General features: G+C 38.4%; 2 protein-coding genes across 2 annotated transcripts; one reads left to right on the top strand and one right to left on the bottom strand.

Moving 5' to 3' along the window:
- The first annotated feature begins 406 nt into the window (after positions 1-406).
- Positions 407-3551, top strand: LOC131989458 (complement C1q-like protein 2). Its single transcript, XM_059354686.1, has 3 exons — positions 407-1002; positions 2093-2221; positions 3081-3551. The coding sequence occupies exons 1-3, from the start codon at positions 660-662 to the stop codon at positions 3359-3361; spliced, it is 753 nt and encodes a 250-aa protein (XP_059210669.1). The 5' UTR covers positions 407-659; the 3' UTR covers positions 3362-3551.
- LOC131989449 (protein mono-ADP-ribosyltransferase PARP14-like) lies at positions 3511-22009 on the bottom strand. The gene is made up of 15 exons (XM_059354674.1): positions 21485-22009; positions 19436-19599; positions 15402-17537; positions 13914-14150; positions 13589-13813; positions 13429-13495; positions 12500-12646; positions 12345-12404; positions 11858-12034; positions 10711-10849; positions 10534-10589; positions 8421-9086; positions 7755-7888; positions 7487-7664; positions 3511-7366 (listed from the first exon to the last, which is right to left on the bottom strand). Exons 1-15 carry the CDS (start codon positions 21660-21662, stop codon positions 7086-7088), a joined length of 4845 nt encoding a protein of 1614 aa, XP_059210657.1. The 5' UTR covers positions 21663-22009; the 3' UTR covers positions 3511-7085.
- Between the last annotated feature and the right edge of the window lie 983 nt (positions 22010-22992).

The following is a 22992-nucleotide window of genomic DNA, read 5'->3' as shown; positions in this document are numbered from 1 at the left end:
CTAATATAATCTTGTTCCATCACCTCATAATTTTACCCACTCTGTGACCCACAAACACACACACACACACACACACACACACACAACACACACACACACACACACAATATTAAATTGAAACCTATACAAAGACAATACATTTCATGTTATAAGTAATAAACTTCTTTGTTGTGACCATACATTTACAGCATCCCAACTGTTTTTTGGAAACAGGTTCTTGTTACCAGAGAGTGTTAATGGACCTGACTGGAGAATTAGCACCAAGATTCACATTAGCAGCAGGGATGGAAATGTGCATCAATTTGCATCCTCTTTAACCATTTTAAGTTAAAGTTTTCTCTGCATTTGGAGGGAAGCCTGGCTAGAGTCAGGCATGCATTTATACTCTAAACGTTAAATCAGCACGTGTACCGTGACTTTGATCATGATTTATGGCTAAGTCGTACTTCAGTAAAAACTCCTGAACAACAAACAGCTATGAGGAAATAAGATAAAGTTCATTTGCTTATCTGGTGTTTTTGCAGCAGCTTTGATTAATGCATCGCTTCTCTGAAACAATTATTAACCTTGAGTTTCTTGTCCTATAAATACGGATCCTTTTCACTGTCAGTAAACAGCATTTTCAACACATCTCTAGAGAGTACCTTAAGAGCTGGAGAATGGAGAGACTCGCAGTGATGATGGTTGTGTGTCTGCTGGCTGGTCTTTCTGGATGCCAGGCGCAAGTTGAGGACAATCAGATGGCAGAGCTGACAGACGAGAGTTTAGAGAAAGAAGGAGAGAAAGAAGAAGCACCAGCCGTTCTGGAAATGAGCCCAACAGCAGCTGAGCCGAGCTCTGAACCCACCATCTACACAGCGCTGAAGCAGCTGGAGGCTCTGGAAGAAAGGCTCGCCGCTAACGAGAGAGCTCTGGAGGAAACAAACGAAAAGCTGGAGGCCAGTGAGAGGAAGGTGTCTGAATTTGAAAGCACAATGACCCAAATGAGTGCAATGCGACAAGGTAATAAAATATACGAAAAAAATAAAAAAATACGTCTGGTAGCAAAAGTTGCCAAACACTCACTGTCAAATAAATGTAACAATTAAAAAATAAATAAAGACAATGTACAGTAAATACCTATATTTTAAATATATATATCCGTAGAATAACTTTTCTTTTTATCTATTTTAATATGATGATAAGCGCTGGGCACTCTTTATATATATTTTTTTATATTTCTTTTTTTACATTATTTTTTTACATTAAATTTAAAGTTTTACTGTAAGAAAACAGAAAGTTGCTTTTATTTTACATTCAGCAATATGAAGGGTATTTTTTTAAGTGTAATATAATATTCAGTAATCAAGCAAGTAAATAATACTGTAAAAAACAAAAAAAAACAAAAAAAAAAACAACAACAACTCAAGTCCCATTATATTAATTTTTCAGTTTCAACTTCCATTTTTTTTGTAAAATAATAACAAAAGTAACAACTTTTTTTTAAAATGGCATTTGCACTTAAAGTAGAAATAAAACAAGAAAACCCTGTAAAATAATACAGTAAATTTCTGTAAAATAAGTTTATTTCAATTTTTTAATAGTATATTGGTTGCTTGTTTTTGTTTTGTTTTTTGTTTTTTTACAATTTCTTCTTACATTTATGCAGGATATAAGAAAGTTTCCTTAATTTTACATCCATGAATATAATGTGTATTTTTTTAAAACATAAAATTCACTGTCATTTAACATTTCCAACCAGTAATCAATTGAATAATACTGTAAAAATAAATACAGTGTCCCATTAAATTAATTATTTTAACTTACATTTTATAGTTATTTGTAATAAATCAAGAAAAACACAAAAATTCTTGAAAATGTTTTTTTTTTTACAGTGTAGTTTCATATGCAAATTATCTGTTAAATGATTCTAAATAATTCTGATATGAACCCAAGTTATGGTTTCACATAATTTCTTTTGGAAGAAATACAATAATGCTAGACTTTAGAAACCATATGCAGGATTTTTAGTGTATCTTACACATTGCACCATGAAAGAATGTTTGTATGTTGGGATGAGAATAATGATGCGTTTTACATTTATATCTTTCAGGTCAGCCTCGGGTTGCATTTTCTGTTGCATTACCAGTCAGTGGCACCATTGGGCCTGTGAATATTCTCTATTCTCTAGTGTACAAAACTATTCTGTACAACACTGGAGGTCATTACAGCCCAATCACAGGTCAGTACTCAGTGTTTCTCCACTGTATAGACACAAATCACAACATGTCACTCTAGCGTCACACACAATCTGTTTCTGAATGTGTCGTGTTGTGTAGTGGGCACAACAAAAGTATTTTTATTCACAGTTTTCTTGCTAAGGTAAATTGTTTTTATTCATCGTTTTATCCTCTCAAGTACAATTTTGAGGTACTTGAGTATTTCCATTTTATATAACATTATACTTCTACTCCACTACATTTTGAGGCACAAACTGCACTTTTTACTCCACTACATTAGCTGACAGCTTTAGTTACTTTTCAGGTCGAGATTTAACATAAAAACATGATACATTTGAAATGATTAGATATAGTTTTTTAAATTAAACCTCTCTACATAACAGTATAGTTAAAATTAACACTAACTTGAGAAAATGAAAACACTGTTTACATAAATGCATCAATAATATAAATATATATTTACATTTAGTCATTTAGCAGACGCTTTTATTCAAAGTGACATACAGGAAAAAGAGAGGATATATATATATATATATATATATATATATATATATATATATATATATATACTGATATATGTATATATACACACACACACACATATATATATATATATATATATACTGATATATATATTTATATATACTGATCTATTTTTATATACATTATACATATATATACACGTGTATATATATGTACATCTAAAAAACAATCTGAGTGGGTCCATTCTGCACTTACTTTAGTGTATTTTGATGCTGGTTTTTATTGCTTGTAGTAGAGTAATTTCACAATGTGATATTGATACTTTTACTTTGGTAAAGAATCTGAATACTTTATTATAACAATATTCTACTGTTGCAGGTTATTTTACAGCACCAGTGGCAGGAGTCTATTATTTTGCCTTCAATTCCTTTGACTGGGGAAGTGATGTTACCACTGGCGGCAGTTTGTACAGAAATGACAACAGAATAACGTCATGGTATGCTCAAGGTGGAGGCCACCTCGCCTCTGGATCCAACTGCGCTGTCTTGCAGCTACGAGCTGGAGACCATGTCAATATTCGTCTTTGGGAATCTCGGAGGATCAGTGATAATGGAAATAACTACAGCACATTCAGTGGATTTTTGCTTTTCACAGTGTGAAATTATTGTCATTTCATACGGCTCAAACTTATGGACACGATATGACAAAATGATTCAACTGTAAATACTTGTCAGGTAAACATCAGAATGTAATGTTTTCTTTTTTCTGAACCCATTTATGTTGGAACACATTGGAATCAACATAAGACTTTTATATTTGTACAGTTTCATTTATTGAACAGTTTGTTTTTTAAATTTGGTCGATCAGTCGCATCATTTAATTGTACGTTTTAATCATTATGTACCACAGACAGCATTACCTCATTTACAACCATTTTATTTCAGCTTTTATTGACATTACTAAAGTTGTATTCCTCTTTAAATTGTCAATAAAAGTGACTCAATTGTTCCTCTTTACTTTTATAGTCTGAAATAACTTTACTTTGTTGTTTTTTTCATGAAACCATCAAGGAAATATTTTAATTTTCACCTAAAATTCCCTTAAAACTGATTTTTTTAAAACAATATATTCACTTGGGGCAGTCTAGTGTCAAAATTGTACTTCCAAAATAATGTGCAGCAACTTCCAATAAATCAGTTAAACACGCAGATAATTTTATAAACACTTAAAAAAAAAAAGAAGAAGAAGGGAATCAAGGCTTATTATTCATTTGCATGGCTTGTTTTAATGTATGTTGGCTCTGTATGTAATATTTTACATACATTTAAAAGGTGAACAATGCAGGATTTTCCTGAAAAACAATGAAAAGGCTCTCTTTTTTCTCTTTTCTTTTAATTTTGCTGTGTTTGAGACGTTTCTGGACGTCCCCCTTTGGACACAAAGACAGTGTACACAGCACAGAAAATAAAAAATACAGCAAGTTCAAACAGCAAGAAGACAAAGCTTGTTCCAAAACCAGGGATCTCACAGTGACAATTCCTGCAAATTAAATCTTTAATCTGTTTCCATTTCAAACTTAGAAGTTAACTGGGTATATAGTGCCCAAAAACTGCTGAAAAAAGAAATTAGACAAACAAATGCTTAATCTATACTAAAATACTGTGTTAATCCGAAAGATAAAATAAAAAGAAGATACAAAACAATCTTTGCCAAATGAATGTTATTGCACATCGCTCAACAGGAGTAACATGACATTTTATTATATTGCATACTGATACTGATGTCTGCTTCGGAGGATAAGAAATATAAGTTCTAAAACAAGAAAATGTTAATGTTGTAAGTCTTTACAAGTCTGTAAATATATCAGCTGGTTCAGTTGAAACCCCGTCTCCCAGAAACCATTTTAACATACAACTGGAGTGCAAAAAACAAAAACTACAGTTCTTGGCTAGGTTAAGGTAACTTCATCAAATTAAAGTTTCACACTGGCATGAGCAGTGATCTCCTGGGTGAAAGTCCCGCATTTGTTTGACTTAAACTATCTACCAAGACCTCCTTCATATGCAAACTTATCAACTTTTTAATACAAATGTATTTGTGATACATCAAATACTAACAGAATCAACGACAAAATACATTTCCCTCAAACTGTAATTAACAACAGTCCCCAATTGCCATTGGATGCGATTTTAGACGCGTTTTTGATGTCCATGACTCCTGCGACTCACAAATCTAATTATGATTCCAATCAATTCATTGTGTCAGACTCACATCTCACGGAGCCCCGCCACATTTCACGCTCAAGTCTTTTTTTGTTATATTAAGTGAAGCATTTTTTGCATTGACAGCTCTTTAAATCACACAAATATCTTGCTGTATGTGTGTTTCTAACTTATGAACCACATCTACGTTCACTGATCAAGACTCCCGGTCTGTTTGTGTTCCTGTTTCACTAGGTGCAGATTCCCGCTCAGTCACTACAATCGATCAAACAATACATACAAGCCTTGTTGACATCTTCCCAAGAAGACGACATGAAACCTATTATTATTATTACTTATATTATTACTTATTATTACTATTATTATCACATTTCTGCTGTCAGTCAGCCTGCTGCAGAGTGAAGCTCACAAACAGACCGGGAGCCTTGATTGATCAGTTATCATGCGTCAGATAAGTTCAAAACACATATACAGTGGATTGTGTGATTTTAACAGCCGTCTATGCAGAAAACGATTCACTAAACATGACGGAAAATAGAACATATACGCGCCGCTCACGTCTCACTCCCAGTTGGGATTCCCAGTAAAGCCAGAATACCCATCTTTTGACCTGACTAGATCACCATGCTGCGAGGCTAGCCTGGTCAGGACCGGTTAAAGTTTCGAGTTATGGCTTGAAAAAAGTCAGATCAACAGTGTCACTCTGTAATCAAGAGTGAATCAATGAGCAATACAGATTCTCAACTGAGGGAAAACGTTGGAGATGCAACTTGTTGAGCCGTAACTTTAAATTAACCCTCTGGAGTCACCGATCAAGACGGGGTGATCAAATTACGACTTTTTCATGACGTCACAGCGTAAAAACAAGCGTGTTTCCCTGACGTCAGCTTCCCTCTAAAGTTCTGGCTTTAAACTCAATGCCAGTTTTTGTTTAATGATGATTGGCTGAGTTAAACTCGAGATAACGAGTCAACATTTAAAATTCTTCATTGAGCATGATTGACTGAAAAAAATGCATCATTTTCAAAATCTGATTTTTGTGTTTTTGGGGGTTTTAATTTTTGATCCAGTAAGTCCAAATTAAAAAAAAAATATTATCAGGTCATATAGGTGAGGTTTTACTGAAAAGAATGATACCAACATGGCATGGTTAACATTATAAAGTGGTATATACAGGCAGAATGTGTATTCAATATTACTTGCATATGTAATGCCGTACAGTTGTTCCAAACCATAATGTGGCCACTTTGGATGATGTCTGGTACATCACAGCTATTAGACTACTGTTTATAAAATGTCTATCCCAGGTAATATTCAATCAATAACAATTATTGCACTTTGAAATGGCCAAAAACTTTTTTCTTGTTTTTTCCCTGATCCATCATAATGGGAATAAGGTAGGTCTAAATGTAGTTCTTGAGCATTACGTTTAAATCTGCTGCATCAATTTAACCATCTGAACCCCGTAGGTTTTCTTTAATGAATAAATCACAGAATATCATGAAAAGAAACTGTACAAACAGGCATTATCATTGAACTTTCAAACGGTCCTTGAATGGTTCATCATTGGTTAAGAAAGTTTCCGTTAGAAGAGGTAACCAAAATGAAGCTTAAAATCGTGAAATTTCTGTAAAAATAATTGCTTTATTAAAAAATAAACTGTTTTGAATACCTAGATCCTATTTGATTGGTTGATGATTAATTCTGCCAAGACGAACGGTCACGTGACAAATATTCACTGAAAATCTGTTTACACAGAGCTGAGGGGAGAGGACAATATGTTTAGCATGTGGAGACCCAATTTTTTTCCCCAATATTCATGGCACTTGTGGGTAATTGGATAAGTGTTTCTTTCTCTATAATTTATTAGAGAAATTCAACTTGTCCACACTTCTAGCCATGATTGCACTGATTCCATAGAGCTGCAGAATGTATATATTTTATATATTGCAGTGAAACACAAGTCCACGGTAAGTAAATTGCAAAAAGTGCAAAAAACTCCCTGAAACAGCTTGTTGGGGTTCAGAAGGTTAAAGGTTTAAACTCATCGGCAGCAAACATTTACTAAAAACAAAATATAAGGCACATAACTATTTTTGTCTTATTTGACCAGAATCACTAGCATTGCAGAGAGTTGAACCATGATTTTTTCATTATTTACTCAGCTGAAGGTGATGAGGTATTCTGGGTAGGCCTGGTCATCGTGGAAGACGATGAACATGGTTGGCTGCTGCTGGTTGTTAACCAAACTGTCGTAGCAGTCGGTGGGGTCCGAGCCTCGAGGGGGGGGGGCTTTCATGGTAGAATCACCGACCGTGTAACGGCCGGTCAGCACACGAGCCACATACAGACGCTTCATGTGTGACGCATCTGGTTGGGAATAGCGATCGGCTGAATACTTTGCATTGACTGCAAAGTAAACTCCCTTTCCATACGCAGCAGCTGTGATAGGAATACACAAGAAAAGACAAGTCACCTTAAAAGGAATAGTTGCTGCTTTGTTGCCTGAAGGTAAACTCAGAATCCAGTTAGCTTAGCTTGACACGTGACAACATTCCTTACCATGTGTTCCTGCATAGTTTCTGTCAAATCTGTCCTTCTCAATGAGGTTGCATGACGTTGCATTTGTGCCATGGTACAGAAACTTCTCTCCAAGCTCTGCTGGACCGTTCTTGGCAGATATACGCTGCTTACACACAGTATAGGCGTGCCACAGGTAGAGGTTTTGCACACGCTCAATCTGTGATCAGAAAACAATCAGTTCCTTATTCTGTGCTGTAGGTTTTTATTTGATACTGTGAGAAATGTGTTTTTGTGCTGTCATACTCACTTTGTGGATGTTGTATTTTGCCGTTTTGAGGAAACCCTGGGCTACGGTCTTGTAGTCTCTTGAGTTTGGTTGCAGCTCGACCTTTTTAAAGACTTCGTCCTGCATTGGTTCCCACTGTGGCGGCAGCTCTAAGGCTAAAGAAGAAGTCACAATGTTTAAAAGAGATATGGTTCAAGCATTTTTAATAATAAAGAAAAAATGGATCACTTTGAAATAAGTTGCAGAATATTGAAGAGATTGTTTGGATCTTTTAAAGCCACCAGACTCCTTTGACAAAACCAGTAATTTTACCTCACAGAACTCAGGAGTTTCTGCTCTTCTGCTGCGTCGACCAAAGTAAAAAAATGGCACAAAGAAACTAACCGATTGAGGCAACGATAGACCAGGAAGTCCTGCGTACTGTGAGGTATAGTTACGGTTTTAGTCAATGGAGTCTGGTGGCTTTGAAGAGGCCATAGAACGCCTTCAGTTCCCTGTCAGAAAGGGCTGTCCGACAGCAAGGTAAAGCAGTGAAAATATTCTAAAAATATCGTACTTAAAATTTTACTAAACTTGATCTTTGACGACCACCACCTTCCGTGCTTATACACCAACTACGTATAAATACCTCCTATCACCCACAAATCCAAACTATCCCTTAAAGTAAAGATATAAAATGTGACATACCTGTGTTAGACTCGTTCCTCTTCACTTTGCGCGTGATGCCTGTGTGCTGGTTGGTGGCTTCTTTCTTCCTCAGGTTGACGGTCACCATCGTACCGTCTGGTGCCTTCATTTCTACCGTCTCTTGGTTCTTCTGGTGAGCCTCCTCCAGCTTGGAGTTGTCATGCAGGCTCAGCTCGTGCCAGACCTTATTTATATCCTGAATCGACCACTGGGTGTCTAGAGCCAACATCGCTTCTTTTTTATCTTGGAGGTCTTCACAGAGTGCTTTTTGGACTGCTTTGTGTACAAGCTCAAGGACGCTCAACACGTCCTCCTTTAGGCCTTTCAGGACGTAGACGTCCATGCCTGAACTCTGTCCAGAACTCTGACCTTTCTTGTGCTCCAGACTAATCCCTAACACTTTGACCTTTGCCTGCACTGCGTCCACCTCCATGGCGTCGAGCCTGGAGAAATCAATCACGTCCACCGTTCTCTCTGCCAGCTGCTTGTGCACAATCCCCTCCAAATCTCTCATGATGTTCTTGATTGCACCCTGACCGCAACCGATTACACTCATCACGGCTGGCGGCGGCTTTGAGGAGGGGAAGGTTTTGCCTTTAGGAGCTGAAGTTGTGGAAGTTTTTGAATATTTGTCGTGCCACTTCTTGAGCTTTTGTTTGGCTTTTTCTTTAAAGAAGAAGAAAAAAAAAGTAAAAGAAAAATGATTCAAGTGCAGATAAGACAGACGTCATGAGTTAAATCCACAATCTCAATATCCAATTAACTGAGAATATCTTTTATAACCCATTGTACATTTTCATATTGTAGCAAAGTTGCTAAACGACTACTTAACAAAGCAAAATGCTAGATAACAATAATAATAGAAAAAAAGGTTCTGCCATGTTTTTGGCCAGGTTTGTTTGTTGTGCCTCATTTTCATGTAATACAGAGATAATTTCTATTTTCATTAACCCCTTATCGCTCTGTCCCCTTTATAGAGAAATGGGGGTTGTGGGCAGTGGATTTTTAGGGGGAGATAGCAGGTCAACCATAAATGCCACATAGAAGTGGTGGACATCATATGTCAAGTTGTTCTGGTCATAAATCTATGATAAAAATGACCTAATTATTAAATTAAGTAAACATATTGAGGTGTATAAGGGTTCAAAGCATGAATGTTTTGGCTTTCTCAAGTCCATTTCCATGCTCAACTATAAGTTGTTGCAGCAATTTTTGGGTTGAAACGATTTGTTACACACATTTGGTGCTGAATTAGGGAAAAACTATCAAAAATTCCTTCCAAGTGTTACATCAATACACCAAGACCTTTGGAACAATATAGAAAAAAGCCATAGTGGGATTTGGGTTCAAAAACTTTAGACATTTTGGAGATTTCCGCATTTTTGGCAATTGGATGGCGAGCACTTCGTTCTTTAAACTGCCCTCTTAATTTAAAGTGATACCCAATTCATGTTATTCAAAGCCTGTTTAGAGACCAAAGTGTGCAGAAATATTCAAAAACTTCAAATAGTGAAATAACCCATTATAATGTATGAAAAAAAAACTATGTGCTTTGCTTAAAATGTAATGTGATCAGCATAAAGTCAACGCAAAAGACATGTATGTAAAGAGGAGACTTGTCGGGATCCAGAGAACCCATTTTTATTCAGAAATCATGATGTCAGAGGTCACATGATCACTTTGAAAATACCAAATCACCTAAAAAAAGATAACTTTGCTTAAGCCTGCTGTAGCCATCGGAAGGCCAAGGAGTTTTAACAGTGCGTTATCGGACATTTTTGCTGCATACATTGGAAATATTTATTTCCGATCATATTTCATGGTTCACATGATCCATTTCCTTTGCTTTGTTTGAGGAAACATCTTGAAAACTACTACTGGGAGGACTGGCATGGAACTGGCAAAAGATATCAGTGGTACCAAAAAGATAAATTGGAATGTCTTTCATAAGTCCTTTAAGTTTGAGATTTGAAATCCTGTGAATTATGTCAAACACTTTGGTTTGTGACCAAAAACCTGCAAATCTGAAGACTATCCCATCAGCCTCAGCTGTATTTTGTGCAAATTATCAAATGTTTGCATTGAGATTGCAAGTCTTATCGGTGAAACAAACCTTTTAGGGTGAGGTGGCAAGTTGCTGTTAGTCCAAATCGGTTTTCCAGCTCTGATCTGCAAAAACAGGTCACAGGAAGTTTAAAAATAAAAGCTATTCGAACAGGTCAAACCATGCAAAACCATGCTCAAATGTTAACTCCCTTCTTTAATTGTATGAATGAGATTTATATCTGACCTGAAAGCTTGGAAGACCGGCTGCTGGAGGATGACAAAGCGGACGAGTGAGAGAGATTTTGGTTTCAAGTCCGTAATAGCTGAGGTAATGCCGTCCAGCATGGCTTTACAAGCTTTGGCCGAGTCCATCCCGGCCACACCTGACGAGATATAGAGAGAGACTGTGAGAGACAGTCCTGCAGTGAGTAACTGATCAGTGTATTTATCACTAAGAGCCCATAATATAATAAAAAATACAATATATAGAATTATAATGAAACTATTTATAACTTTTACTTTAAGTTGTATTACTTTATCTTTATGCATTATTATAATGATTTACACGTAAGCTTTAAAACCACACTTAACTCAATATAAAACTTAATTTCTTTTAGCATTTGGTGATTAACCCCTCAAAGCAGAAGTATTCTTTAAAATATCACAAAAAATATGCTGTTATTGTAGAAAGAAAGTTTAAAAACAGGCATTATAGTCTGAATTTGAACTATCCTACAGTCCTTGAACAAATCATAGGTTACAAAAGTTCCTGTTAGAAAAAGTAACCAAAACAAAGCTAAAAATTGTGATATTTATGTCAAAATTCCTTTATTCTACATGACTCATTTAAAATGTCTCCAAAAAAGCGTTTGTAATAACTAGATCCTGTTAAAACATTAAATTCTGCTCCTCAGCAACACTGTGAAGCCATGATTGATTCTGCTGAGACGAAAGTCACGTGACAAATATTCACTGAAAATCTGTTTACACAGAGCTGAGAGGAGAGGACAGGAGAGGAGAGGCCCTAAAATGGAATAGTTCAATATGTATAGCATGTGGAGATCATTTATTTTTCCAACATTCATGACACTTTCATGACAAAGTGTTGTATATATAAATTCCATTTTATTCTAATTTTAAAATAATTGTCAATTACTATACTGCACTAAGACATGTTTTTGTTGTTCCCACTTCTAGCCATGATTGTGCTGATTCCACAGGGCAGCAGGACTTATAGATTATATACACATTTTAAATACTGCAGTGAAATACAAGGCCACAGAGAGTAAAATGTAATAAGAGCAAAGCCCTGAAACAGCTTGTTGGGGTTCAGAGGTATAAGACAAGTTTGCCGTTAAACCATATTATACAAGTTAACACACAGTACAAACCAGTGTTGATAGCTGGGAAGGCCACGGAGCAGTAGCCTTTGCTCTCACATTGCGTCAGTATATTTTTGCAATTCTTCCGAATTATTTGAGGGTCACACTTGAAACTAGCATGAATGATTTCTCTACAGCCAAGCAACCCGGGTCCTGTGGAGCACATCAAGTCTGCTGGCATTCCCACTGACAAAAAAAAAAACACACACAAAAAGCAAATATGACATAAAGATCGTCATGTTGTCAAGATAGTGGGTGGTGAAAGTGTTGCCAAACTTATGGAACATTTCCATTATGTTTTGTTTTTTTAACTTATGGTGTTTCCAATCATGTTCTGTTATGTGCAAATTAAAAATGTGCATGAAAACAGGTCAATGGAAATGCCTCAAGATTTACCTGCTATGTTTCCTTAGTAATTTTGTATTCATAAAGCAAAAATAGTAATGTGCACGCCTCCAAAACCTTTACATATTACGTATTTTCTCTCAGGGCTTACCTTGTGTCAACTCAGCTTGGACAGTGGGTCCTGCTGCAGTCAGAATGGCTTTAGACACACCTGTGGAATGTATGAATACACAGTGATTGTATAATCTAATATATTAATATTATGTAAACAAAACAAAAGGTGGTGTTGTCCTTTTCATGTCGTACCAGCTGGGTTGTTGGAGAAGTCGGTTGTGTTGACAATGGCATCAGTGCTCTCGTGGATGATGTCACCGAGGACCATCTGAAGCCTGACTCCACCCAGCGTGGCTGTGACTTCCTCGTTGGTTTCAGAGACATGCCGGTAAAAGGAAGCTAAATATAAAAAGAAAGTATATGTATGGTTGAACCCTGTGGAGTCACTGAAAGTGCTGATGCATGACTTCTTTATGATGTCACAATGTAAAAACGAAGCAGCGTGTTTCCCTGCTGTCAGCTTCCCTCTAAAGTCCTGGCCCGATAGTCCAGGCTAGTTTTTGTTTGATGATGATCGGCCAAGTAAAACCGGAGATAAGGTCAAATATATTTAGTATAAAAAATATAGAAATAGGTGTTATCCTCATTTTAAATTCTTCATTGTGCATGAAATGATTTTTTTGTGTGTTTCTTGGGTTCAACATGTTGATCCAGTCAGTCAAAGTGAACAAATAATTATTAGGATTAAACAACTGACAAAATAGCCAAAAACTACAAATGGTTAATATTTTCAACAAATCTGCATTGATATTTTTATATTTTGATTGAATCAAATGGCTTTAAAAAAACAACTAAAATGGCAGAGAGAAATGTGAACTTTTTTGGCATAATTTAGCTCATATCTCGTTTATTGCATAACAGAATCTTAGTTTCCAACATCATCCAGCGACCTTTTTTCCCCTCAGGATTGGTGGAGACCAAACAGAGGTAAAAGGAGCCTGAATTAAGAGTCCAAATGAACTCTGTCTTGGCTCAATGTCTAAGTAGCTAACAATAATAAAACTTTTGGGGTTTTTCCTGCCCCCTTGTGGCCTTAAAATGATTGCTGCAGCCTTAAGTTAGAAAAGAAAGGAATTTATCAAGGTCTTTCTCAAATTGTTTAGAAATAAAATCAAACTAACCTTGGTTTGGGTTAGCATCATTGGTGTATCCTCTGAGATGCAAAGTTTCTTGAGCAGACTGAAAGGCCTGTATGGACAAAGTGGATGGTTTGATTCAGGTTCCACATGCAAAACAAAAAAACGTTTTAGTTACAAGGCACTGCTACAACATCGTCTTTACCTTGCTAGAATCTTTGTCGTTCGGGTGGATGACAATACGGATCAGGAAAGATGTTGTGCTGATTCGGTTCTGTTCAAATTCCCGGACCTCGTCCAGGATAACCTTAGCTGCCACGCTGTGAGGAAAACACAGGAGAGCACCGGTCCCGAGCACAGGGAGAGCCACCGAACTAAAGCCTTTGATATGACAGGACGCCAGAGTTTTTCTGATGCCCTTTCTCAGAGCCTGGAAGATTCAAGGATTATCAAGGTTACTACATACCTGAGTTTTCAAAAGAGGAGAAAGTTGCACATAACCTACATTTTCAATAAACATATGGTTTCACCTGGACTGCAGTTCCTTGTTGGTTGTTATCCCAGGGAAGGAGGTTCAGGAAGACCACTCCTTTAGACTGAAGTGCAGGCAGTCCTTCCACCACGACTATGTCACCAGGCAGAGTTGCTCCTCCTGCTTCCGTGTGAAACTTTGCGGCCAGCTGAGGTCCAACCTTGTTGGACAAAATTTTTCCAACACGGGTAGAGAGAGGATCATGCCTAGCCATAGGGGAAACCAGGGCATCCACCTAGGAGAATACCACAATTTTAGCCTAGTTAACACTTAAACAATGTCAGAACCCATGAGGGTTCAACAATTTAGCCTCTGAGGTTCTGGAGTTGCCATGACTAGGTTTGCAATTGGGTTGAAAAATTCTGGTAAATTTCCAGAAACGTTTCATGGGAAGTGAAGCTGGGGAATATTGGAAATATTCGAAATGAAAAAAAAAAATCATTAGATTGCAAGCGATTAATTTGTAAGTAGAACATCAAATTCTAATTATTTTATTGACCAATCTATTCTTTCACTGAACAACAAAAACATGAATGTTGATTTAAATATTACTCGCCCTGTAAAATGACCCCCCCCCCTCCTTCCAAAAATCCCCAAAAATGCCAAAGTGTTAAATGAAGAGAGCCCCTCTCCCTGAAAAAAAAGTGAACATGTGAATGTTGAATTGAACATGTGATGGAGGAATGATCAGTGCATGTAGGGGGCGTGGCACCAGAGTGGGTGTGGTCTCCATAGGTCTCCATAGGGGGCGTGGTCTCCGCAGCCCTGCAATATGCTGTGTGCATGTGAATTAGGAATAGCAGATATTCAAGTGTACTTGCATCTGGTTGTTTTAGTCAAGATTAAGCTAAAATATATTTTTCCAACTATATTTAAGTTCCTTGATAAGGACCAAACTTCAATTTAGTAAATTCCCAGTTTATTCCTGTTCATCCCCATAAATTCCTGTTAATTCCCATGGAATGTTTCTGTGCAACCCAAGCCAAGACTTCCTCCTCCATGCCATTGTTTATAGTCTGATTAACAACTTTAAAGTCAGAATATCATTGGAGTTGAAAGACGACATATTCGACCAAATTTGTTTCACAAGTAGCCAGTTTAACTAAGCCTGCTAAGCTACTAAAAAGCTAAATTGTCAACAGATAGCTGATGAGTACTGAGATCGCATTTCTGAAAATTGCACCTTACTCTCCACACGGACTGTTTACCTGGTAAGTACCACTCAGATTACAAGCAGAAACGACAACACTTGGGATACCAAAATATGGTCCATTTTCCAAAACATTCTGCATTCATAGGCAGTTTATAGAGATTTAAATTGAAATGATGCTGACCATCAAGTTCATCTTGAAAATAGATTCTGTAGCATCAGCTCTATTTGCAAACAGATACCGGTACCCAGCAACTACAGCACGATAGCTTGTGAAACACCCAGAATCAAGCACCGTAATGTACATTAACACAAAATCTCAGCACGGTTTCTTACCTGCTGGGTCTCGATGGTCCCCTGAATGATCTCTACGTGGACACCACCTCCAGGAGCTCCAGCAGTGGCTCCTCCTGCAGAGTCTTGGGCAGCAGCCTCCGTCTGGAACTCCAGATCTCTTGCTGCACTGTTTCCAGTAGTTATCCCTTGGAGCAGCCGGTCACATGATGCCTGCATGGCCCCCACCACCTCTCCTCTGTTATCAATCAGGATTATTCTTCTAAGACTTCTCTCTCCCTGACTGCCAAACTTCTTAACAGCAGTTACAATAGCATCAGAGCAGACAGTGACAGGTACACCATATATCCCTGAGCTGATACAAGGCATGGCGAGAGACCTGAACTCCATCATCTCTGCTAAATCCAGAGCAGACTGGACAGTTTTTTCCAGTAACGCCCTTTCTTTTCCACCTGATTTCCCACCTACAGGCCCAACAGCATGCAGCAGTTTCTTGCAGTTTAAGTTCCCTCCTGTGGTCACTACAACATCACCTACACAGATCTTTCCAGTCTGCTTTACTAAAGCTCTGCTCTCCTTCTGCACCTGAGGACCACCTGCTTTACTGAGTGCAGCTGCAACGCCTCCGCCGTGGTCCAAGTCTTCATTGGCGGCGTTCACCAGGGCATCAGCTTCCTGTTTGGTGATGTCACCCTGACACACCAGCACCTGGAGCCCGCCACGAAAACTGTAGCTAGCAACTGTTGTGCTTCCTTTAATCAATCCTGCACCAGACGCCAGAATCTGTCTAGTAGCGTGAGGCTCCTGAAACTGTATCAGACACTTCTGAGAATGAGCAACACTTAAAATGCTCTCTCTGCCAGAAGGAGTTTCAAAATACCTCACTGCCCCTGGCAGGTCAATGGTGATCTTATCCTGAACAAGGGAGTCCATAAGAGGACCCAGTCTGTTCCTGACCTCTGTCACTTTGCCGGATGGACCTTCCAGCACCACCATGGGCCCAGAGGAAGATGTTAAAGGATAGAAGGTGACCCCTGAATCGTCAAATCTATGCAGCTGCAACAATTCTGGCAATAGTTCTACCAACTCTGGGTAACGGAGAACAACTTTGCTTTCTATGCTTGCCTGGTCCAAAATAAACTGTCCAACAGCTTCATTCAGCTCTTCGAACTCTTTGGCGTGGCCCAGTAAGAACACCGTGCTGTCTGACCCAAACACCACCTGAGCCCTGTATTGCTCCTGGTTCATCTCATTGGTTTTGGACTTGAGCTTGTCCCGTAGATCAGACGGCACAGTGGAGCAGCTTGGAACATCAATCTTGACTTCCTTTAATTTTTCATGCAGCTTCTTTTCTGCATCGTCCAGATTATTGGCAGAAAGGGTGAAGAAACGTATCTCTGTGTCCCGTAACTCTATTTCCACCTTGTCACCGACCCCTAAAAAGTGGCCTAGCTCCCCTGAACCACCGTATGCCTTCCTCACGAAGGTAAAAAAATGTGGGCTCATTTTAGAAACTTTCCTTTCCAACACCAAATTCTCGAGACCAGAGAGCCATTCGCCAGCCTTAACAATCTCCTCCACAGAGCCTTCAAAAACTAACTGACCTGCAGCTTGGCGTGTGACTTTCACTCCTGGAAAATCTTGACCCAAATTTTGCTCAATCTCTTCCCAGAGGAGACGGAGCTTGGCCTGGCCCAGTCGGCGAATGCTGGTTTGCTTCTCAGTTGAAAGTGACCTTTGTTTACCATGCAAGTCCTCTACATCCTTCAAACAGGCGTTCACCTGAGAACGTTCTCCAACAACAACAGCCACCCCGAGCTCGCTGTAGACTTTCACTTCATCTGTGGTTTGACCAGAGCTGCAGGACTGAAGCAAAGCTTTGATTTTGTGAGACTCCAACTCATAGTGGCACGGGTAACCATCAAAAACTTTGTCTACCTCTTTTTTCCAATTTTTAACATCATCTGCAGAACCAGATGGAGCTAAATGGCTAACTACAATCTTCCCTTCTTTAGGGTAAAGCTGAGCAGAGCAGGCAACAGAGGCTAGGTCTGTCTCTAGCTTTTCCAAAGCCTTGGGACATTCCTTCAAGAAACGCAGGAGGTAAGCATCAGGTTGTAGTTCATATTCTTCACCACTTGTTGGCAGGCTTGAAGTAACAATGGACTGTTGTCTCTGCTGCTGGAAAGAAATAGATTATGTCAAGACTTTTGGCCAAATTACAGGTTTACAGTAGCCTGGGTATACCCAGACTGCCTTTGCTTGTCGATTTAATTTCAAACTGCCAAGGGGTCTGGAAACCAGAGAGGTTTTAGCAGTGGTGGGCCGTCAGGGCCAGCAAGGCCTTCTCTGCTGGCCTAACATAACCAGAAATCATGATCATGATTATGATAAAGGTTAATTTAATTTTTCATTTACTTTCCCTAAATATCTAAAAGTATTCATATTCTCTTCATGTCATATTATGCTCCTTCCAGTGCTGTTGTTTTTAGGTTAGAGTTTTTATCCAATCAGAATTCAGCTATCTTGTGTTGCCAGGCTGTATGAAATCTGCCCGGGCCTTCAGAATCAACAATGCGGGCGTCTGTGCACTGTAAGTGAACGGGCAAATACAGTTGATAGATAGTTGCGATAGCCAATCAGATCACGAGTTGTGTCAGTAAGGCCCTCTAGCTGGCCTCACGTTGAACGTGACATTTAGGCGTCCTGTGATTGGATACTTACTAGTTTGAGCCACGGCAGTGCTATGCAGATCAACAGAGTCACACCCGGCCGGGACTGTTAACGGTATGTAAATAATCTGGCGCAGCTGTGTGGTTGTACTCAAAGCAACAGGTCACAGAAAGTCGTGATACGTCACGTTTGACATGAAAAAGTTTTTCACAAAGAGACTTGTTTATTGTGTCGCTGTCGCCAAGGTATGGCTGTCTTGTTAGTGTCTTTCTGATATTAAACTGCGATTTTGCAATTTATTGTACAATCTTTGCATTGTTTGCATATTCTTTGTAGACTCATTTAATAAAACTTTTTGGAAAGATAATTTTAAAGACCCTTTTATTTTTAAGTTTTGACAGTAGCATACCAGATATGTTTTAATTGCTAATGCGGTATTGTTGATTTTTAAAATGCGCCGGATAATAGCCCATTTTGTAAACAACTGAGGTGATGAGGTGTGTTTCTAACTACTCTTCAGTCCTGGTGTTATAAATGCTGGCATAATGAAAGGTATTTATTGACTAAGTTGGACATCACTGAAGGCCTAAGTGTGAAATGCAACGCCCGCCACTGTGTTTTAGGGATCCAATCACAGAACGGGGAGGGACGGCAAGACGATGACGCGTACTACCCGGCAGACGGAAGCTTGTAGTTTTCTTACGGATCCAACATGGCTGCAGCAGACGCGAAACTCTCTTTAGCTGTAGATGTTTTAGATGTGTTTTAAATAGTTTAGAGCGAAAGTTGAAAGGCGAAAGGTCTCTCGGCGGCTCCGCTGTCCCCCGGCTCGTAGCGAGATCACCGGCGTTACGGTACCGGGGCTAATAGCGGTAGCGGTACACTACCGTTACGGCGTTAGCGGTAGCTATTAGCCCCGCTATTGTAACGCCGGTGATCTCGATATGAGCCGGGGGACAGCAGAGCCGCCGAGAGACCCGCAGCAGCTTGTTTATTGCCCATAAAATCAGTGGATGTGTGTGGCTGAATGACATGAGGGGCAATAAAATAAAGCGTGAAAATAAATAATCTTGCAGAAAGCGAGAACTGGAGAAGCAAAGCAGCAGCAACACTCTCACAGACACACACACAACAAACATCCATTTCTGTTGCTCTACTGCGTCATCTGGTATAACTGATCTGATTGGCTAAGAGCTACCTACAGACGCTTTTGATAGACATTCTAAGCGTCCAATAAACGGCTCTGGAGGATCGTAAACCACACCTCCTCTACGGAGAAATGAATGGCTGGTTCCCAGAACACATCTCATTTGAGATTAGTCTGGTGTTAGCCAGGCTAGGTTTACAGTGTAATGTGAAACATTTACATGAAAACACAATTTCAGAAGACTTGGGTCACTGACCTTTGATGAAGTTAAGTCTGGTTTTGTACTAATTGACTTGCTTGTAGGCGATGTGGTGACAGAAGAGCAGGCGGAAGGTTCTGGGCTGTCTCGCACAGTCAGCACCAGGGAAGAACCTTCAAACTCCAAGACGTGTTTAGATCTCTGCAGGACTCTTTGCTGAGCTGAGACGGAACATTTCTTATTATTTAAATCAAATAAAGTGTGAACATGAAAAACTGAGTTATCAGTTCCTTTATTGTAGTTGTACTTGGGCTAAAAACCTCCACAAAAAGACACAAAGTAACTAGAAAGACAAGCAAATCGGCTCCAGAGGAAAAAAAAACAACATAAAATGAAAACAGACAAAACAAGCACACAGAGATACAAAGCAAATAGAAAATGACCACAAAGAGACAACAGTTTGATGCAAATTAAGCTCAAACACACAAAACAAACACAAGAAGACTTGAAGCATTTACCAAGAGGCACAAAACAACCACAAACAAACACAAAGCAACTAGAGAGAGATGTTAACAACAACAAAGAGACCCAAAGCAACTACAAAGAGACACGAAACAACCACAAAGAGATACAGAGCAAACAGAAAAAGATGCAAAACGACCACAAAGACACAAAAGACAAGTGCAGTTTAATGTAAATCAAGCTCAGAGACAAAACAACTATTAAGAGACGCAAGGCAACTAGAAAGAGATTCAAAACGACGAGGTCCAAGAAAATGGCCCCACAGGGACACAATGATCACAAAATGACAGGAAGCATCTCCAGAGAAACGAAACAACCACAAAGAGACGAAAAACAAGTACAATTTGATGTGAATTGACCCCGGAAGTACAAAGCTACGACAAAGCAATGCAAAAAATACAAAAGAGTAGAAATACTGCCTCACAGATGCAAATTGACCCCAAAAAGATGCAACACATCTATGAGAAAACAACCACAAAGAGATTCAAAGCAACTAGAAATTGACCACAAAGAGATAAAAACAGTTTGATGCAAATTGACATCAAAGACACAAAATTACAACCAAGCAACACATCTACGAAAAATCACAAAACAACCACAAAGAGACGCAGAGTAACTAAAAAGAGACACAAAGCAACCACAAGGAGAGAAGGAACAACAACAAAGAGATGCCGAGCAAACGGAGAAGACGCAAAACGACCATAAAGGGACAGAAACAAGAAAATTTGATACAGATTGACATCAGTGACATGGCAAAATTACAAAAAGAAATGCAAAACAACCAGAGAGAAGAAAAACGGCCTCACAGATTGCAAAATGACCCCGAAAACCACCACAAAGAGACACAAAGCGACTAAAATATGATGCAAATCAGTGACAAAACTATCAACACACAAGGCAACTCAGAACAACTAGAAAGAGAAGCAGCAAAGACAACCACAAACAGATACAAATCTCCACAAACGACGTAGTTCCATGGGGGTGGAGGCCTTTTGCATGCTTGTGATGTTTGAGCAGAGTGTGTCATAATGTTATGTCACTTTCAACCTTTGTGCATCTTTGTTGTTTTTAACTTCAACCAAGCAAACGTGATAGCAGCTGCCACACCCTGTCCTTATTGAGCTGAAGGGAACAGGGACCCCATGTGATGCAGTGATTCAATTAAACACACTTCTTTTGTTTCTGTTGTATTTTCTTTCATGAAATTTCTCACTCAAATTAGAGATTGATACAAACATCACACGACGTCACTGTAGGCCTATATCAAGATTTTTTTTCTTTTTTTAAAGGGCAGTCTCAACTCAATTAGAAAGTGAAAGTAAAATGACATGGGTCGTAATCTAAAAAAGTTCGTTTACAATTTGTGAAAAAGTGTCCAAAAACAATGGATGACACTATTTAATGAGTGAAATTGATTTAGAATCGAAAGAATCGAATGACATCGACGTGTTGTCAGTGCAGCCATACTTTCACTTTCACCAACGCAACTTCGCAACATAATTAAAACAAATAAACGACGCATTTACAATATATATACATACATAGGCATATATATATATATAGATTAAAAAGCACGTGTCTTACCTTCTCGCTCTCTAAAAGCGATGCTGTAAACTTTATCGTGTATGTTTGTGATCGGGCCGCAGTCTCCTCCTCCTGATCTGCGCCGAATTTGGAAATACTTTTCTGTCCTCTTCCTCTGAACTTCTCCGTCCAGACTGGGACTCTCGAAGAAGACGGGGTACTGGTACATGTCCCCCATGGTGTCAGCACCCGGCCTTCACTCAATCATGAGACTTTATGAACAGCGTGTGCAGGGCTGAGAGGGAGAAGCTGGACTGATGTCTGCAGGGTTCAGGTGCAACCTCTTAAAGGAGAACACATCCGTGACGTCAACACTTCCTACTTCTGTCTTGGATTTCCTGTAAATGTTCCTATCTTCTTAACAGTGGCGGTTCTAGACCAGTTTTACTGTGGGGGCCAAGCAGGGGCCAGTGTTTAATCAGAGGGGCACATAAAAAAACGCCAAAGATCATATTTAAGCATTCAAACCCTTTTATTTTAGGTTATTTAAAAATCTAATTTAAGTAGGCCTATATTTGGAAGATACAAATACATTGATTGAAACAATGAGACTTACCAACAATAACAACTATTTTTGTACGACAATGACATTTCTCATTTTTGTGCACAATTACTTTTTTTTATTTTGAAAGTGCAGTACAGTAAGAATGATCTTTTTTTATATATATATATACACAAGCTTATATTGCACAATTCTGGGTTCATTTTGTGTACAATGAGATATTGCTTGAACAAAAAATAGGTAAGAATTGTTCCGTCATTGATCATTGATCATTTTATTATTAATTTGACACAGGGGCCACAGCAGGGGCCAAGGGCTTCTTGACGGGGGCAGTGGCCCCTGTAGGCCCCTGTGTAGAACCGCCACTGCTTCTTAAGTCTCTCAGAATTGTAAAAGACAAAAAAAATGAACTATTTCTTCAATATTATGACAACCTGATGGATGTATAACCTTAATTTATAATAACTATATGATTTTTTAAGTCATTATAAGTGAATGCGCAGACTTTATGTACTTCCTACTCTCTGCGTGACCAATGTATGTAGCTGTTTTTCTTTTTTTTAATAATTGTTTTTCTTTATTTATTTTTTACTACTATTTCTCCTGATTAGTTCTTTATTTCGTGACATTTGTTTCTTGTAATCCCTTTTTGTCTGACCTCATGATTGTAATGTTCCTTAATTGTCAAAAAAGACAAAAAAAATCCTGTAAATGTCTTCAATATTATGACAGCCTGATAAATGTATAACCTAATTTTTTGTGATCAAATTTTTTATTGTTTTTTCCATTTAGTTTAAAACAAACAAACAAGCAGGTGTGGCAAGCATCAATTGGACAATAATAGCAACAGCAACAAATAAGATAAAATGGTAGTGTAGCATAACAAACAAAAAATAAATAAATAAATAACAATGGTAATACTACCAACCAAACATATCAACAATATTGAGTGTTGAAAAATAGGAAAAAGGAAAAAAAAAAATATAATAATAATAATGAAAAATAG

This window comes from Centropristis striata, chromosome 17, assembly GCF_030273125.1.
Source record: "Centropristis striata isolate RG_2023a ecotype Rhode Island chromosome 17, C.striata_1.0, whole genome shotgun sequence".
Classification (NCBI taxonomy): Eukaryota; Metazoa; Chordata; class Actinopteri; order Perciformes; family Serranidae; genus Centropristis; species Centropristis striata.
Note: the sequence above shows the minus strand (reverse complement) of the source record. Positions and strands in the feature narration are given on the sequence as shown.

What these genes read in the sequence shown, in the direction of transcription:
- LOC131989458 (XM_059354686.1), top strand. Translation starts at nt 660, where the DNA reads ATGGAGAGACTCGCAGTGATGATGGTTGTGTGTCTGCTGGCTGGTCTT. An exon ending in AATGAGTGCAATGCGACAAG is followed by an intron (nt 1,003 to 2,092) that starts GTAATAAAATAT and finishes TATATCTTTCAG; the next exon opens with GTCAGCCTCGGGTTGCATTT. An exon ending in TCATTACAGCCCAATCACAG is followed by an intron (nt 2,222 to 3,080) that starts GTCAGTACTCAG and finishes CTACTGTTGCAG; the next exon opens with GTTATTTTACAGCACCAGTG.
- LOC131989449 (XM_059354674.1), bottom strand. Translation starts at nt 21,662, where the DNA reads ATGGGGGACATGTACCAGTACCCCGTCTTCTTCGAGAGTCCCAGTCTG. An exon ending in CTTCTCCAACAACCCAGCTG is followed by an intron (nt 12,405 to 12,499) that starts GTACGACATGAA and finishes TACATTCCACAG; the next exon opens with GTGTGTCTAAAGCCATTCTG. An exon ending in TTGCCACCTCACCCTAAAAG is followed by an intron (nt 9,087 to 10,533) that starts GTTTGTTTCACC and finishes TCTTCTTTAAAG; the next exon opens with AAAAAGCCAAACAAAAGCTC.